Source organism: Benincasa hispida, chromosome 11 (genome assembly GCF_009727055.1).
Source record: "Benincasa hispida cultivar B227 chromosome 11, ASM972705v1, whole genome shotgun sequence".
Taxonomy (NCBI): domain Eukaryota; kingdom Viridiplantae; phylum Streptophyta; class Magnoliopsida; order Cucurbitales; family Cucurbitaceae; genus Benincasa; species Benincasa hispida.
Window position 1 is genome coordinate 68,479,272 of NC_052359.1, and position 18,058 is coordinate 68,497,329.

An 18,058-nucleotide genomic window follows, 5' to 3' on the forward strand; every position below is an offset into this window, starting at 1 on the left:
TAAATTTCTTTTAAAAAATAGAAAAAAGAATAGTAAAAAATATGATATGTTAATACCAACAAAAATAAATAAATAAATAAAATAAAAATAGTAGCACTCAAATTTAAGTATATATTCTCAACTAAAAGATGAGAAATTTTCAATAGATATATTAACCATGACAAAGAAGCAATTCCAGGTAAATCTCCGGACAGGTGGCAAGATCCCTTTTTTTCACTTTATCAACCAAAGAATTACCGACCACCGGACAGTCAAAGGAGTGATATAGATCTTTTTAGAACTCAAGAACACAGTTGTACAACCTATAGAACGGATCCTGTTCAAGGTCGTCAAAGGAGTGATATAGATCTAAACTCTACATGTGTATTTTTCAAAATTTTCTTAATCCAGAGTGTACAGACATGTTATAAACTAAAAACTTAACAAGTTCAATATAGTTAAAAACAGTTGTAAATTTTACGAGTTTAACTACTATAATTATAGATAACTCTGCCATAAAAACGGATACAGTAGTACCCTTATGCCTTGTCCATTCAAACAGCAGCACCCAAGGCCACCATCGACAATAATGAAGAGAGACTAATAACCAAAACTTCAGTCTTCAAATATGACAAATTATCACATCAACAAAATTGTTAATCGAGATATGAAAGAAAAAGGTTCCTATGTGTGTGACATCATCTTTAATGATCTGCAATTGGTTGGATGGAGATGAAAGTTAGGAAGATGCTATCCTTAATTTACCGCTAACTTGTCGCACAATGATTGATATGCTACGCTGCAAAGTTTGAACTTCTCCTCCGCCATCACCTGCATTTGAGTAATCGATCAGTACTGATGGATCTACGCTTAGTAATCGTTGCACCAATGGTAATACCCTATCAATATTAAGGTAGATTTGTGAAACAAAGTAGTAATTGATCAAACAAATGTTAGTTTTAACTTTCCTATTCAATCTCAAGACATCGAGGAGGAGGTTCATGGTAGTGCTACCACCTATATAGCAGAGATACGGATACGACAAAGAAATGCATCATTTTATGAAAATCTAGGGCACAATTGTATGTATTTATATGCACTTAAGAAATGGAGTTTGAAGCATTTCACTCTCAGATTTTATTATTTTTGTCCTATAATATTATGTATTTATTAAGTATTTAACAAGGATTCACTATGTCTAACAAATGTTGGACCTATAATGATTTTATACAATTAGCTTGTAACACATATCTATTGTGCTAACGAGTCTTTGATATGTGTCTAACAAGCAGTATTTTCAAAGCGCAAGGCACACCTCAAGGCGACAAGTCCCTTGATCGCCTCAAGGCAAGAGGCAACAAAAAGGCGACGCCCGAACGGCAATAAATAAATATATAATACGTGTAGAAGAAAAACATAAGTTTATATACAAATGTCAAAGCCTCAAAAATTAATAATAGTAATCTAATAAATAAAAATGAACAAAATTCTAAAAGTAAAAGTTCAAGACATGATCAAACGTCAAATTCAACATCATCCCCATCTAAATCTAAGGTTTCATCTATTCCTCCCCCTTGGCCATTGTCCTCCTCAATGTCTAATTCCTCTTCATCGTCGTCCTCATCTTCATCACCAAACACTTGTATAATTGGTGTTTGCTTTTGAACTCTAAAAGTGGAGGTAGAGGCAGCTGACTTTCCTTTTGATCTAGTATACGTGATGGATTCTGTAACGCCATTAGCACGAGTTACATCTCCCCAAGTGAGGTCATCATCATCAAAAACTAGCTCATTATCAACTTCAGCTTCATTATTTTCTTCATCCAATGTTCCGACCAACCATTCATTACTCTCGTCTATGTCTAAGGAGATTGGATCAAGTTGATCCTTTAAATCAAAGCACTCTTTAAGTGCTTGATTATACTTTATATAAACGAGATCATTTAAATGCTTCTGTTCCAACCTGTTCCTCTTTTTCGTATGAATCTACAAATTATTAACCAATATGGAATTAGAAGTTTGTTTTAAATTTTAAATTAATAATATGGAAAACAAAACGATCACTTACATGTTCAAAAACACTCCAATTGCGCTCAGACCCAGAAGCGTTGCACGCCAGATTAAGGACTCTCATGGCTAACTTTTGCAAAACTGGAGTACTACCATCATAAAGAGCCCACCATGATGTTGTTCACACGTTTGACATGATTTAGAAGAAATAACATACTTATATACACATACATTATTAATGTAATAGGGAATGTGAGTCCTTACCTGGCGTCTTAACTTTTCTTGTGTTGATTGCTAAGTCAAGGCTGAACATGCCTTTAGCTTCAGAATATAACTCTAATTCCATCGTGGCTTCAGAATATAACTCTAATTCCATCGTGGATCGATTTTGATCACTAGTAGATGGTATCAATCTTTGTACAACTTTAAGAAGACCACTCATGACTTCAACAACTTGAGTAATTCTATCCTTATGGTCAAAGAAAAGTGATGGATTCAAATAATAGCCAACAGCATGTAATGGTCGATGAAGTTGATAATCCCATCTTCTATCAATAATCTCCCAAATTGGATTGTACTTCATCTCATTATCATTAAACCCACTCTTAATGGCCTCTTTTGCCCTATCCATCGCCTCATAGATATATCCCATTGCAAGTTTATCACCATCGACAAGTCTAAGTACTCGAACTAATAGTCCAGATGTCTTTAAAGTGTACACCACTGAGTTCCAAAAGGATGACATTGACATCAAAATGGTGTCGACTGCTCTCTTTCCCTTTGGATCTTTTGCCCATTTGGAAGTCGTCCATTTATCAGAAATAAACATCTTTCTCAAGTTCGCTTTATTCCTATGGATGCTTGCGAGGGTCAAAAATGATGTTGCAAAACGTGTAACCGCCGGTCTCACCAATTCATGTTGATTGGTAAACTCCCTCATCATGTTAAGTATGTACATGTGATTATAAATAAAACCACTTAGTGCTACAGCCCTTTTAAGGCACCTTTTGATCTAATCGATCTTTCCAATGACCTCTAATATCAAATCTAAACAGTAGACAGCACATGGTGTCCAATATAAATGTGGCCGCTTAGCTTCCAAATATTTGTCAGCTGAGGCATTATTAGTCACAACTTGGACAATATTCTCTTCTCTTATCTTTTCCACCATGCTATCCAAGAGTTCAAATACTTTTTCTCCAGTTTTGATGCATGAAGATGCATCAATCGATTCCAAAAACAATGTCCCCGCAGCAGAATGCACTAAAAAATTTATCAAGGTTCTATCTCTTCTATCAGTCCACCCATCAGACATCAAAGAACAACAATTTTTTTTTCCATTCAACCTCATGGTTGCTCATTAAATTTTTTGTATATTCTACTTCCTTTTTTAAGCATGTCACTCTAGCCTCATGATAAGAAGGAGGTATCAACCCAGGTCCAAATTGTCTTATGGTTTCAATCATTATTTGAAAACTTTTCAACCCAATTGTATTCAAAGAAATACCTGCTTGATAAATCCAACGCATGATAAATTGAACTATAGCATCTCTCCCTTCTTTGTTGTATTTTTCGGTGATGGTTGATTGCTTCAGCTTCTTTAATCTATTCCGCTCATCAACTACCTTGGCTAGATTTAGATATACAAATTTACCCATTGCTCCTTTAGTTCGTGATGGATGTACTTGCGGTTGTGATTGTTATTGAATTGCTCATTTTTTAGATGTTCCGATACTTGATCCACATCCACCAACTTCCATCTCATCCTCCATCTCATCTCCATCAATTATATTCAAATCATAAGCACCACCATAGTTGGGGAGGGCATTGCTTTCCTCCCTCTTTGCTTTTGTCTTCATTTGGTACTCTTTCAATTCCTCTCTTACATTGGTAAGGCATTTCAAGCATACTTTAATATTTCGATTTCTACCCACTAAGTGTTGTATTGCCCGAAAAATGCCACCCTTTGTGATTTTTCCACAAAACATACATTTACATGTGTTCGTATCTTTTTCGTTTTCTAAGATGACATATTACCAACCGGGATGTTTCCGTTTTTGCTCTCCTTCTCCCATTCTTTATAAACCAATGAAAATAAACCAAAAAACTTTAAAAAAAAATGGAAGAAGCCTATTTTAGAAATGTTTCCACTCAAAATTGAATAAAAACTTAAAAAGTATACTGAAGAAAGAAAAAAAGACTAATCTTTTTAAAAAAAGTTGAATATGAAAAACACTGGAAAAAAAAAAAAAAGAAAGAAAAAAAAACAAGTTGGAAAAAAAAAAGTATATTGAAAAAAACTAATTTTGTTCAAAAGAAAGTTAAACAACTAAAAAAAAAAACAGAAGAAAAAGCATACGAAACATCCTAAAAGTCTGAAAAAAAAATAGTATACTGAAAAAACGAAAATGATAAAATCGGGAAAAAACAAGTTGAAAAAAAAAGAAAGTTGAATATGAAAAACAAAAAAAGAAAAAAAAACAGAAGAAAAGGCATACGAAACGACATACTGAAAATCTGAAAAAAAAAAACTTGAACATGAAAAACAACTAGTATGCTGAAAAACAAAAATAATAAAAAAAAAAATCAACCTTTTTGGGAAAACAATGAAGATAATGCTGAAGAAGTTGAATGAAAACTGCAAAAAATGCTTCCTTTTATAAACCCACAGAAGTTGAAGAGAACAACTATACTACAATAAAAAAAAAAAAATTTAAGAAAAAAAGCCTTTGGTTTTTTTAGATGAAACCACTCCGAATCTGTCGAGAAGATCTACAATGGAGAGAAAAAAAATAACCTTTTTTATTGCTTTTTCTACCCTTCAAAATTGTAGCCAAAGAACTTGAATGGGAAAAGTTGTAGAAAACGTCTTCCCTTCTTTTTGGAAGAATCTCAGAATATCAGGAGAAGGAGAACTTCAAACTTGAAAGATAAAAAAACTAGCCCAAACGTGGAGAATAGGAAGAGACAATCATGTCTTTCTATATTGATTTTTGCTTTTTCGTGTATAGCTGGTTGTATATTTTAATATTAGGTTGCATGGATTTGGTGGGCCTCTTTTACGTGGGCTTACGTTTATAATTTTTTTTTTTAAAAAAAAAAAAGAAGAGGAAGAAGAAGAAAGAAGAATTTCACCCAGGTGCACGCCTTGGCCAAGGCACGGCAAGGCGAGTGCCTCCTTCAATCTGCACGCCTCAGTGCCACATAAGGCGTGGAGGGCTCCGGTCGCCTCGCCTCTCGCCTCAGGCGTGCGCCCGGAGTCGCCTCAATAACACTGCTAACTAGTATCAAAGTGTCCAAATGTTTGTCACGTATCGGACATGGACATGCTAACCAAACTAAATTACTTGACTATTACCTTGGAGGAACCTTGGTGACGATCTGGATGCCATTTCATTGCACATGCTCGATACCTAAAATGGAAGGAAAAAAGTTTCATAAAGTGGAAAAAATACAAAAAGAAAAAGGAAAGATTCAAGAAGAGCCTTTCAGCATCTCTGATTCTCAATCAAAGATAAAATAGAATATGCTACACTTGTGTGATGCAAAGTCAAAGTGATCAGAATGAAAGCTCACGCATGTTTAACATCTTCAAGTTTGAGCGGACCAGATGCTTGTAGTCCAAGAGCAAGCCTATGCGACACCAAATTTGCCTCTGAATCCTCATCTTCATTAGAAGAGTCAGAATCTTCATGGACCCTATGTCGCCAGTTCCAAGATCTCCCATAGTTACTTGAGTAATTTGTTGAGCTCCTCCATTGAGGATTCTCTTCATTAATGAAAGACCAGTAATAAGACCGATTTCCACCAAATGCAGATTGGAAGACAGTCTCAAGATCAGGATCATCTTCAGTAAACTCAAAACCTGGTGAGGAAGAATACGAACAAAAATTCAGAGATAACTGGATGAGTTTTATTTTCTTAGAATAAATTAAAGTAACCTTTAATTTAAATCACAGATTTTGTGAATAGTGAATTTTTTATATTTTCTTTTCTAAGATTTGTGAATAGTGATTTTAATTTCATTTTTGAAAGAATAGTGTTTTAAATTTTCAACATGCTGAACCTTCACAGTGGTCAATTGATCCTAATTCTTAAAAATATAAACATCTATGGGAAGCAATAGCATGAAGGCTCCGTTTGTTAACCATTTGGTTTTTGAAAATTAAGTTTATAAATACTACTAAAGTTTCCCACTATCCACCAATGTTTTAAAAAACTAAACCAAAATTTGAAAACTCAAAAAAGGAAAAAAAAAATGTTTTCAAAAAGCAGTTTGTTTTTAGATTTGACTAAAAATTCAAGTGTTTCTTCTTTAAATGTGAAAACTATAGCATGAGATTTAAGAGAAAGCAAGCATAAATTTCAAAAACAGAAAACTAAAAACAAAATCAATACGAGACGGGGCCCCCTAAACTATTTTCTAAATAATATCCCAAAGAAGCTTGAGAGTTCAATCTAACACCATTATGGAATAAAACCAACAGTGGAAAACTTAGTCAACATGATTTTTAAAATGGTGAAGAGATCCGAAATAGAAATACTGCCACCACCAATGATACTAACCAAAGACAAGGCTTAGAATTTCATCCAAAAATTCATCGCTTAGAACTTAAAAAGAAATATATTCTTTTATAAATCATTGTCAATGAAACCGTGTTGCAATTCATGTCTCACTAGTTGTTTTACTTGCGAACCATTGTGAGTTACAACTCCTCAGCTTCTACATGGTAAAACGACTAGACAGTTTGAAGGTTTTTTTTTTTTTTTTTTTTTTTTGTATTAAAAAAAGTGCCAATATACATTAGTATTCTTGAGGATATGTAATAAAGAGGTCGCTTACTTCTGCTCCAACACCGTGGTCGCTGGTTGTTCCGATCTTTTTTAGAGCCCCTAAATGAGTACTGCCTTTTAAACCATGAAGTGCCTCTACTCGAGGAAGGATCATTCGCCTCACTCTCATCCTGCCAACTCTGAAACTCCAAAAAAGCAATAAGGATGATGCAAAAATCCTTTTGAAAGTAAAAGCATATTTGGTACTATTCTGGTCAAAACGAAAATGTCCTGAACTTTTATGATCAGGATCTCCAAGATCATCAGTCAGATGTTACTTGTCAGTTAACATGCCCAACAACATTAAGCCACAAGCACAAAAATGACCTTGCATGATGCAGGAACTGAAAATTAAAAAGTTGGAACTGCGACTGAGAAGACTTGTCAAATGAGCAAGGTTGCTGAAATGGATTAAAAAAGGTGATGAAAACTCTAATTTCTTCCTTCGTATTCTAGCATCATAAGAGAGGAATGACTTCATCTTTGAGATTCTAACCACTTTGAGATTCTAACCAGAAAAGAGAAGAGCCTCCTCACGATTCAAAGATAGAACTCGAATTCATAGAATCTTATCAATGGAACGCTATCTCCTATGAGCTAAATGAGTATTGAAACCTGATTTCAATGAAGATGCATGACAATGGAAAAGGATCGATTAGCAAAGTTAACATGGCAACTTATTCAACCTGAAAGAGGAATTCTGCATAGGCACTGACATTGCGCAGCAATGTTTGTTTTGAATTAATCCTTCTAAAACTCTTCGTGTAATGGTTGCATTTCTGCAGAAAAGTGTATGAATATTAGTACAAAATATAAAGAGAGAGGTTCACTATAGGGAGCATCATTTTGAATAACTAGTTAGTATCCAGGTTACAACATAACAATAATAAGTTGAAAAGAATATAAACCCAAGCAGAGCCTTAATCATTGAAAGGCTAGTGCAAATTTACAAAGAACCAGCATTTATTGTAAAAATGTCGACCCATATGAGTTGGGAAGAGGGGGGATACAGGACTAAAAAAGAAACTAGTGACAAATTTACAAAGAACCAGCATTTATTAGTTCTGTTACAACTGTTAAGTTAATACATTATTATTACTGTAACAGTACTGATAACATTTTAAATTTTAAATCCTAACAATAGTCGAGATCCAATAGTGATCCCCAAAACAAGGTGTTGTGTTGAAATGAACCTTATGCTCTTTTAAACAACGTATCATCTTGTCTCTTGGCTAATTACAGGGTGGGGGATTGAACCTCCGACTTCTAGGGACGAAGGTCATGCCAATACCACTGAGCCAAATTCACTTTGGCAGTCTATTGGCTAATTAAAAAGGGGGATTTTGCAGAAATCTACTTAAACCTAAAGAGTGAACACTTCACCATCTGTAATTTTCCCTCTCACTTGGTGAATAGCCATTAAGGCATGCCATCAACTCATTCTCATACAGCAAATTTCTGCTAAGAGGAATGGACCAAACTCACCCATTTGGATACCTTAGGTGCCCACTGTCCCTATGCAGTCTATAGCTACACTAAATAAGCTTGGAAATTTATCCTTCGAAGTTCAGCTTTCTATCCACTTATTAAGCCAGAAATCTTTCTTCTCCCATTCCCAAGGTTTAAGTAAGAATTGTTCTCAATCAAGTATGATCATTTCATATTAGAAATCCAAGGGCATCTCATGCTACCTTACTAATATTCAGGTCATTTAGTCATTCCAAGGAAGATCCAATAAACAAACTCAAATCATATAACCATTGGGATATTAGTATTCGATCGGGAAATACTGAATCAACTCAGTAAGAAACTAAACCAGCAGTCTCTTTACCAATGACACTTCTCATTGATAAAGATTTGAGACATGGAAATTTGGCATCGCATTGGGAAAGACCCAAAATGGTTCTTTGCCAAAAATCTCATAAAGTCTGACTCTCAAACGTCCCAAGTTGGTCAAATTCAACAGATGCAGCCAATTCGGTACACATCCAATGGCTTGTTAGATATCAAACACCATGAAGGGAACTCTGACATGCATAGAAAAGTAGAAGCATATTCATATTAATGCAGCCTAGCATCTAAAATTCGAAGAGATATAGAAAAACTCCATATCAAACTATTCAGAAGTTTTGAAGTTAAAAAATACAGGAGGCATTATTACCCAAATTCTACTAAATCAAACAGAATTGCCAACAAGCAACCCTATAGGTAACATCATTCAGAAAATTCAATAAAGAAAATATAGTTGACTTGTCCCCAAATCATCTAACTTATCAGTTTCGTGATTAATAACTGACAAGTCCTTACATTCAACTTGTTTATAGGGCATTCATTTGGGCGGTTGGTGGGTGAATGCTACGGGGAGCTGGAGGCCCAATAGTAGTAAAGCTGATTTGTTATTTAATCCCACATTTTAAGAGTTCGTGTTACTCAAAGATTCAGAAATGGTTCTATCAAACACATTTTTGCCGCCTCTGAAACCCTGCCCAACTAAGCCTAGATTCACAAAATTCACCACGCAAACCAGGAGATTCAAAATCAATATGCAGAATGACAAAATCTTTAGTTTCGCATCAGGAAAAAAAAAAGGGCGAGGAAAGCCAAAATTACACTAATTTGAACAATACAACATAACTATTCCTTAAAGAAAAATCCAAGGAAAAAACTCCGGTCTCATCCACGCTATTGTTATACATATAAAGAAAGCACCACAGCCAAAAGAGAAACAGTTGCAGGCATGCATCAGAAAAGGAACTTACAGAGTCCCAATGATTGCGTCTTTTGCGGTCGAGGACAGGCGTAGAATGAAACAATGCAGTTCTCAACCCAAAACAATCGGCTTTGGGATTGAGAAGCGCCGTTTTGATGCCGCCGCCGCCGTTCATCATCTGGAAACCGAACGATTAAAGCCCCAAATGGAGGCTCCGGTGACAGGAAGAACAGTGAAGGAGGATGCCAATAACTAGTAAGTTAAATGGAACTTTTTTGGTCCTCGAGACAGTGAATGAAAGCGGCCATGGATTCGGGTCGGTTCGAGCTCATAGCTAGTAGTAGACTTGACCTCACACGAATTTTTGTTTTATTTTATTAACCTTAAATTATACAATTTACTTTTTTTTTTTTAAGTGTAAAAATCAAAATCAAAACCAAAACCAAAACTAAAACCAGCCAAAGATGAGTGTGAATTGCAAGATCATGAGTCATAGTATTTCCTCCACACTTAATGAATGGACACCCGTGGATGAAATCGTTGTTCTGTTTTGAATGAAGAGCATCAATCAAACATTACAATTCATTCAAATACATCTTCTGATCTATCCCAAATAAGATGCAAGCTAGTTTTAATAGCGATAGTAGTGTCGTTAAAAAGAGTTAAGTTTCTAATGATTCAACAGGATCATCCATATCCTAGTAAGCTTCAAATACCAGCATTATCTATCTCATCAAATTTCGAATAATAGCACCTAGCCCTACAAAACAACCAAAAATTGTTGCATCCTAATTGGTTTTTTATGAGTGCAACAGGAAGGGATGTGGTCCAATACCAAAAGACTAATTCTTGAATGAAAATGACTCTCTTTTGAAATGGAAGAGAAGGATCTTATTTATAGAGGAAATTAATTACAAGATGTTTAACTGACATAACGACTAACAATTAGTAATAACTAACTCATATCCTTTTTAACTAGTAATTTACAAAAGGGCTCGACTTTACACCAATCCACCCCTCCCAAAATCAAACTCGTCCTCAAGTGAGCTAATAAGCTAAATGAAAGTCATCCGGGGCATAATATCATTTCAAATCAACAATATTGAAAACTGGATTAATATGTAGGTCACAAGGCAACTCAATGTGGTAACTTGGTTTGGCCATTGGTCAGGGAATGGGAACTAGGGCTTAAATGTAGTCTTTCACTCATTCTTCGGCCTTATTCGAATTTGGTGGTATTCGCTCTTCAAGTCCACATTCGAAAAAATCAAGGCTCCTCGAAATTGATCAAGTAATTCGCCTATTCTTGGATTGAAAAACTATACGTCACTATAATCTTATTGATAACTCTAATATCAGTGTGCATTCTCCAATTACTAATTTTTTTAGGCATGAGTAAGGCTAGCAGTGCACATGGGCTAAGGTTTGGTTAAATATGCATTTTCTTTTTAACAATTCTTCAATATGTTGAAACCCATACTCTTTAGGACTCATCCTATAGTGAGGAAGATGATGGATTGTAGCACCCGGAACCAAGTCAATAAAGTGTTGAATGTGTTCACTATTTTTTTGTATTTTTTGTTTTTTTAGCAATTATGAGGCCCAATATATCATGTCTTTTAGGGTTGGTAACAAGGTCGGGTTAGGCTAGGCCGGGGGAAGGTTCCCCGTCCCCATTCCCAATGGAGGATTTTATCCCATCCCCGCCATTTCAAGGTGGGGATGGGGACGGGAACCCATTCCCCGTTTTTCCTTTTATTTCCCTATGGGGACTTTTTAAAAAAAAAAAAAAATTTGTAAAATTATCTTTGGTTTGGGCTTGGACACTTTAGTTGGGCTTAGATTGAGCTAAATTAAAAAGCAAGCTAAATGTAAAAAGTTAAATACCTAATATATATAGAGAGAGATAATATATTTAAAAATCTAATTATATATATGGAAAAAATATTTAAAAACCTAATCAGGATGGGGTCGGGATCTGGGCGGGGACACCCTCCCCATCCTCGCCCTGTCCCCGGTTCAGGGACCCTAAAGAGGTCCCTGGTTTGACCCCATCCCCAGTCAAACCGGGGATTCCCCGCTCTGATCGGGGCGGGTCCTCGCGAAAAATTTTGTCAACCCTAGTGTCCCTCTCTTACAAATAATTTGCAATGTATTTGAGGATTAAAATCTCTTTTTAGAGAAATTGACACCGTTTGGAGAACACAAGACACCCCATCACCTTCATCCACCTCAATATAATTGACTTCTTCCTCATTATCTTCCCTGCATTCAGCCAAATAATCCTCTTTCTCATCCACATATACTACTGTTTTTTGTTGAGGACATTCATTAGACAAGTGATCCACTTGGCCACGCCTAAAACACTTGCCCAATGTAGGCCAGTTATAAGGATTTTAAACTTTCTTCTTGTAAGCATCCTCTATTTCCTTCTCACCAACCTTTTTTTGTGCATTTTTTTCCTTTTTCTTTAGTTGCTGTTGGTGGGGAAGAGTTATTAGTAGAAGCATAATTCGAAGTGCTAGCTTTTCTACTAAGGAAAACATCCCAATGAGCCTTTCTTGAAATTTTCTTGGAGTGAATCTCATTTAACTCTTCCATTATTTCAGCATAAGAAATTGCATCAGTTAACCAATGAAATTGTTGAAGCTTTACCTTCTCTTTAATGTCCATTCTATGCTTGCCAATGAATCGTGCAATTAGATGCTACTCATTTTTTTGCCAAATTAGTTCTTACTCCTAAACGGTGGAATTCTTCCACAAAATTAGCTACTGTTTGAGGACCTTGTCTACAATTTTGGCAATAATTGTACAGTGTTTTCTCGTAATTGGGAGGAAGAAATCTTTCTTTCATCAACCGTTTCATCTTTTCTCATGTTTGGATAGGCCTCTTACCTTGTCTTTATCGATTTACTTCCAATTTATCCCACCAGGCAGAGCTCCTCATTTCAACTTGAAGGAAATCAATCGAACCTTATTGTGATCCGATGTGTTCATGTAATCAAAGAAATTCTCTATCCTCTTCATCTAATCAAGAGAAGTTTCGATGTCATGTTTACCATTATAGAAAGGCAAGTCAATCTTCCTTTTATAATCATGTGGATCATCTCTAGATTCATATTTTCCTTATCTTCCTCTTCTTGGAGCATAAAACTCTTCTTCTTGATCACTTTCACTCGAAGAATCCCAATCTTGGTCTTCTTGGAATCTTTCTTGAATATTTGGTCGTTTCTTGGGTTTTTTTGGAGTTGCCTATGCATTCTTAGAACCCTTTCTTGATGAATTTCTTCCTAAAATTGAAAGTTTCTTAGATGTCCAACTCCACATCTTCCTTTTCTTCCCTAATTTTCATTGAATGTCAAAACATCTTCTTCAATTTGGGTTGGTGTCACCAATGCATCCATCATTCTCACAAATGTTCCTATCATTTCTTAATGGTAGTTCAACGAACCATGAATTCACTCCAACGAGACTTCAACGAACAGCAAGCGTCTCATTGTAGTTCTTGGAGAGAGGGTGGGGGTTTTTTCCACCTCTTGTTCTTGCTAACGGTTTTCTCCATTGATCGGCTGATTAGCTCTTCTTTCAGCCTTTGACCCTTGAATCTTGGAGTGCTCTGATACCAAATTTGGTGCAATACCAAAAGACTAATTCTTGAATGAAAATTATTCTCTCTCCAAGAAGGATCTTATTTATAAGAGGAAATTAGTTACAAGATGTTTAACTAACCAACTAGGTGTGTTCAAAAAAATCGATGACCCAAAAACCCCAATCAACCCAACCCGGTTCGCCTGTTTGAATTGATCGCTTGGGTTTTGGTACACAATTAATAAAGACGCGGACTTCGACCAGACGGTTTAAGACCCGATTCGCCTGTTTGAATCGAAGACTCATTGTTTTTGTAATCGTTTAGCTTTTATTTTTTAGGATTTGAGGCAACTTTTCCGGTTCATCAATTTTTGCTTAATATACATGAGATGTATGTAATTTATATGGCATAGTGTATGACATATAGATTTGAAACACACCTTAGGTTGTGCAATTATTCATGCATCATGTATTATAGGTGTTATAATATGGCATGATGAAATTACAAGAACGCATGCGCGTGCATCATGAAATATAATAGTTATATTTATGCATGCAGTAAGAATATTCATGCATCATCTTTATATAGCGTTATAGTATAAGGGTGAATGGAAGCATATTTTGCTTGGTTCGTTGTTGTGTTATATAAGAGTTATATAAAAAGTAGCAATGAATGAACAATGCATGGAGCATGACATTTAGGATGTTTATAAACGTTATGAATTCCTTGTATGTGTTTACTTTGCGTTGTGCATGGTTTTGGTTGTTTATGTTATAAGAGTTATAATAGAAAATAGAACTAAAATCGATAAGAAAGAGTTGCACCCAGACTTTGGCAAACTCATGTTTTAAAAAGGGTTTTAAAATTGGATTGAGATAGACCTAAGTTCAAGGTTCTAATGGGATTAGCAACCTAGTTTACTCTTTTTAAATCGGTTTAATAGGATTAAATTGATTGGCATAAAAGATTAAAATTGTATTAAAATCTATCTATAAGGGACCTTTTGTCTAAGGCGGGTTCTGTCTAGGCTAACTAAGCTGACGAAAACGGAACACCCCTACCTAGGAACCAACCTGGAAAGGTGAATTATATGCAACAATTGGTCAAAAGCTTCGTTAAAGAGTTTAAGGATGATGATCGATAGTTGTTTCAATTATCCAAGGGAAAAGTTACTATTGGAAAAACTAAACAGTCACTTAGTTAAAATTCTTAGCCGTTTTTTTTCTAAGAAACTAAACCCTGGGTTATAAAATATTCAGTGGAGGAAGAGATGTATCTGATATGTTAATGATTCCATTCACGTTTCTCCTTGAATGTTCACGCCGTGAGATTCATGCTGGCCTCTGGTGCCCTAGAAGCATCCCTCTTCGGATGGTGTTTGCATGAGTCAATATCAAGGTAGACGGAGAGAGTATTTATAGTAAGTGGGTGAAGGGTGTGTGTAACACGTCCTACGGTCTCTGTCATTGATTCGCATTCGTGAGATCATTTTGTACTCCCTCGTGGCGCCCTGGGAGCATCCCCCTTCGGATGGGTTTTGTGCAGCTGGTCAATATCAAGGTGAACTCTAAATATGGATAGGGTCACTTTAGTTTTTGCCCCAATCAGTTTTTTTCCCTTCGGATTGACTGTTTGAGGTAGAACTCTAGGGCCTAAAATGACGGGTCATACTTATGGGAAATTATTAAGTAAGTTAATGATTTCTTGACCAAATTAATGATGGCTAGTCGTTATAGGAGCAAGAGTTATTCTGGTATTAATGACTGGTTGAGAATGTCTCAATTCAGAGGAAGGATGAATTGACCACCCTTCGGCGGTTTTTGTCTTAAACCTTTGAAGTGTCATTACGAAACTAGATGTCACACGGGGTTCACGTTAGTTTTGCTAAACCATATTGGATGTTGTATGTTTTTTTTTAACAGGTATTTGCTTAAAACCTAATGTAGGTCAATATGTTTTTGTTTTCAGCAACATGCTTGTTTTTTCGTTTAATGCTTCTAATTTGACCTGTTTCATACAGTGGAAAAAGTCTTGTACAACGTATTTCGTGGTAAACGACCTCGATTTTGTCATGGTTGAGGAATATCCTCACGTTTCGACCCTTGATGCATCGCGAAGTGTTCGTAATGCATATGAGGTGTGGATGAAGGTTAATTCACTGGCCCGACTTCACATATTGACTAGCATACCTGATGTTTTGGCCAAAAAGGTTGAGAACATGGTCATTGCACAAGAGATCATGGACTCATTACAAGGTTTAATTGAATGTCAGCTCTCACTTTTCGAGCACAAAGGGATGAATGACAATACCAGTAGTGTCAGTTCCCAAGTTAAACTCCAGGAAGAGAAAGCAATTGTTGGTGACTCTGTTGAAGTTCATCAACAAGAAGTGTTCTCTGAAATGGAACTTGGAGCTTATTTAGGTTCTGATACTGATCTCACTACTCTCCAAAAGAGGATGATGTCTAAAGACAATAAATATGATTTATTAGTCTTGGAAACATGTTAAAGAGAATGATGATTATGCCTGGATCTTTGATTCGGGTGCTACTAATCACGTCAGTTCCTCTTACCAAGGATTCAGTTCCTGGTAAACGTTGCCACAGGGAGAGATGACTCTTCGAGTCGGTACTGGTGAGGTTGTTTTAGTTGTTGCTGTAGGCAGGCGGAAGTTAATTTTGGACAAGAATCATTATCTGTTACTGGATAATGTTTTCGTAGTTTCTCATATCAAGAGAAACTTAATCTCGGTTTCTTGTCTCATTGAACAAGGTTATACCGTCTTCTTTTCTGAGAATAAAGTGTTTATTTTCAAGAATGGGATGGAAATTGGTTTTGGTTCAATAGAAAGTAACTTATATGTACTAGGCCGTTAGTCATAAAAGCCTTGTTTAATACTGAAATATTCAATACAGTGACAACAGCTAAAAGATCAAAGGTTTCTCCTAAGGAAAACGACCATCTTTGGTATCTAAGGTTAGGTCACATAAACCTTAATAGAATTGAGCAGTTGGTGAAATGTGAACTTCTAAAGAGTTTAGAAGAAAACTCCTTGCCAGTGTGTGAATCATGCCTCGAAGGTAAGATGACCAAACGACCTTTTACTGGAAAAGGTTACAGAGCTAAAGAAGCTTTGGAGCTTGTACATTCAGACCTCTGGATTCCGATGAATGTTAAGGCTCGAGGTGGGTATGAATATTTCATCTCTTTCGTAGATGACTATTCAAGGTACGGGTATCTCTACCTAATGTAACGTAAGTCTAAAGCCCATGATAAGTTCAAGGAGTATAAGGCTGAAGTTGAAAATTTGTTAGGTAAGAAGATAAAAACACTACGATCTGATCGTGGTGGAGAGTATATGGACCTCAAATTCCATAACTATTATAGAACATGGAATTACGTCCTAACTCTAGGCCCCAGGTACACCTCAGTAGAATGGTGTATCGGAAAGGAGAAACAAAACCTTGTTGAACATGGTTCGGTCTATGATGAGTTATGCTCATCTTCTAGACTCGTTTTGGGGTTTTACAGTGGAGACTGCATATTACATTCTGAACAACGTTTCCTCGAAAAGTGTTTATGAAACACCTTTTAAACCATGGAGAGGCCGTAAAGGTAGTTTATTCCACTTCAAGATTTAGGGATGTCCGACCCATGTGCTTGTGACTAACCCGGAGAAGTTGGAACTGCGTTCGAGAGTTTGCCTCTTTGTAGGCTACCCCAAGGAAACGAGGGGTGGATACTTCTATGATCCAAGTGAGAACAAAGTATTTGTTTCTATAAATGTTATCTTCTTGGAAGAAGACCAAATCCGGGATCATAAACAACAAAATAAGCTTGTTTTACGTGAAATTTCTAGTGAAACTAATATTACTGAGGATTCAACAAGAGTTCTTGAACAGACTGACAAATCAACAAGAGTTGTTAAGGTCGATACATCTAGTCAACCAGCTCAAGAGTTGAGACTACCTCGACGTAGTGGGAGGGTTATGAACCACCGGATAGTTACATGGGTTTGACTGAATCCCAAAACGTCATTTATAATAATAGGGTCGAGGTTCCATTGTCTTTTAAGAAAGCAATAGAGGATGTTGACAAAGATGACTGGATTATGGCCATGAACCAGGAAATGGAGTCTATGTACTTCAATAACATCTGGGAGCTTGTGGATCTGCCTGATGGGGTAAGACCTATAGGGTGTAAGTGGATCTAAAAGCGAAAGTGAGGTGTAGATGGAAATGTGCAAACCTTTAAGGCTAGACTCGTGGCAAAGGGTTATACCCAGGTCAAGAGAGTGGACTATGAGGAAACTTTCTCACCTGTTGTCATGCTCGATTCTATCAGGATACTCCTGCCCATAGCCACATTTTATGATTATGAGATATGGAAAATAGATGTTAAGACTGCCTTTCTTAATGGTAATCTTGAGGAGACCATTTACATGGCTCAACTAGAGGGGTTTGTAGTTCCAGATTAAAAGCAAAGAGTTTGCAAGCTTAATAGGTCCATTTATAGGCTGAAACAAGCGTCTCGATCATGGAACATTCGATTTGACAATGTGGTCTTGATTAGAACGCTGATGAACCCTGTGTTTACAAGAAGATCATCAACAGCTCAGTACCTTTTCTGGTACTATATGTGGATGATATCCTACTCATTGGGAATGACGTAGGATTTTTTACTGACATTAAAAAGTGGCTAGCTGCTTAGTTCCAAATGAAAAATTTAGGTGAGGCGCAGTATGTTCTAAGGATCCAGATCATTCGGGATCGTAAGAACTATATGATTGTATCAATCGCAGTGGAAGAACAAGAATCATCTAAGCATTCAAATTCACTAATTTTGGCATAATATAAAGCATGCTTCTGCAGAAAAATGGGTTTCAAGACATACTTCTTGAAGAACTTCTTCAAAGCTCCATCTCCAGCTGCAATCTTC

The 18,058-nt window shown here is 36.2% G+C and overlaps 2 protein-coding genes across 3 annotated transcripts; both read right to left on the minus strand.

Annotated features, from left to right (window-relative positions):
* Positions 1-454: 454 nt before the first annotated feature.
* Positions 455-9,847, minus strand: LOC120091865. Its single transcript, XM_039050014.1, has 6 exons — positions 9,581-9,847; positions 7,508-7,600; positions 6,832-6,961; positions 5,565-5,853; positions 5,347-5,401; positions 455-810 (listed from the first exon to the last, which is right to left on the minus strand). The coding sequence occupies exons 1-6, from the start codon at positions 9,707-9,709 to the stop codon at positions 736-738; spliced, it is 771 nt and encodes a 256-aa protein (XP_038905942.1). The 5' UTR covers positions 9,710-9,847; the 3' UTR covers positions 455-735.
* On the minus strand, positions 817-4,200 carry LOC120091866. 2 transcript variants are annotated; one of them, XM_039050015.1, is made up of 3 exons: positions 2,253-4,200; positions 2,047-2,137; positions 817-1,964 (listed from the first exon to the last, which is right to left on the minus strand). In XM_039050015.1, exons 2-3 carry the CDS (start codon positions 2,110-2,112, stop codon positions 1,494-1,496), a joined length of 537 nt encoding a protein of 178 aa, XP_038905943.1. In that variant the 5' UTR covers positions 2,113-2,137; positions 2,253-4,200; the 3' UTR covers positions 817-1,493. The 2 variants fall into 2 exon arrangements, 1 of the variants encoding a protein (XP_038905943.1); XR_005485853.1 differs by having other exon boundaries at positions 1,914-1,964.
* Positions 9,848-18,058: the final 8,211 nt, after the last annotated feature.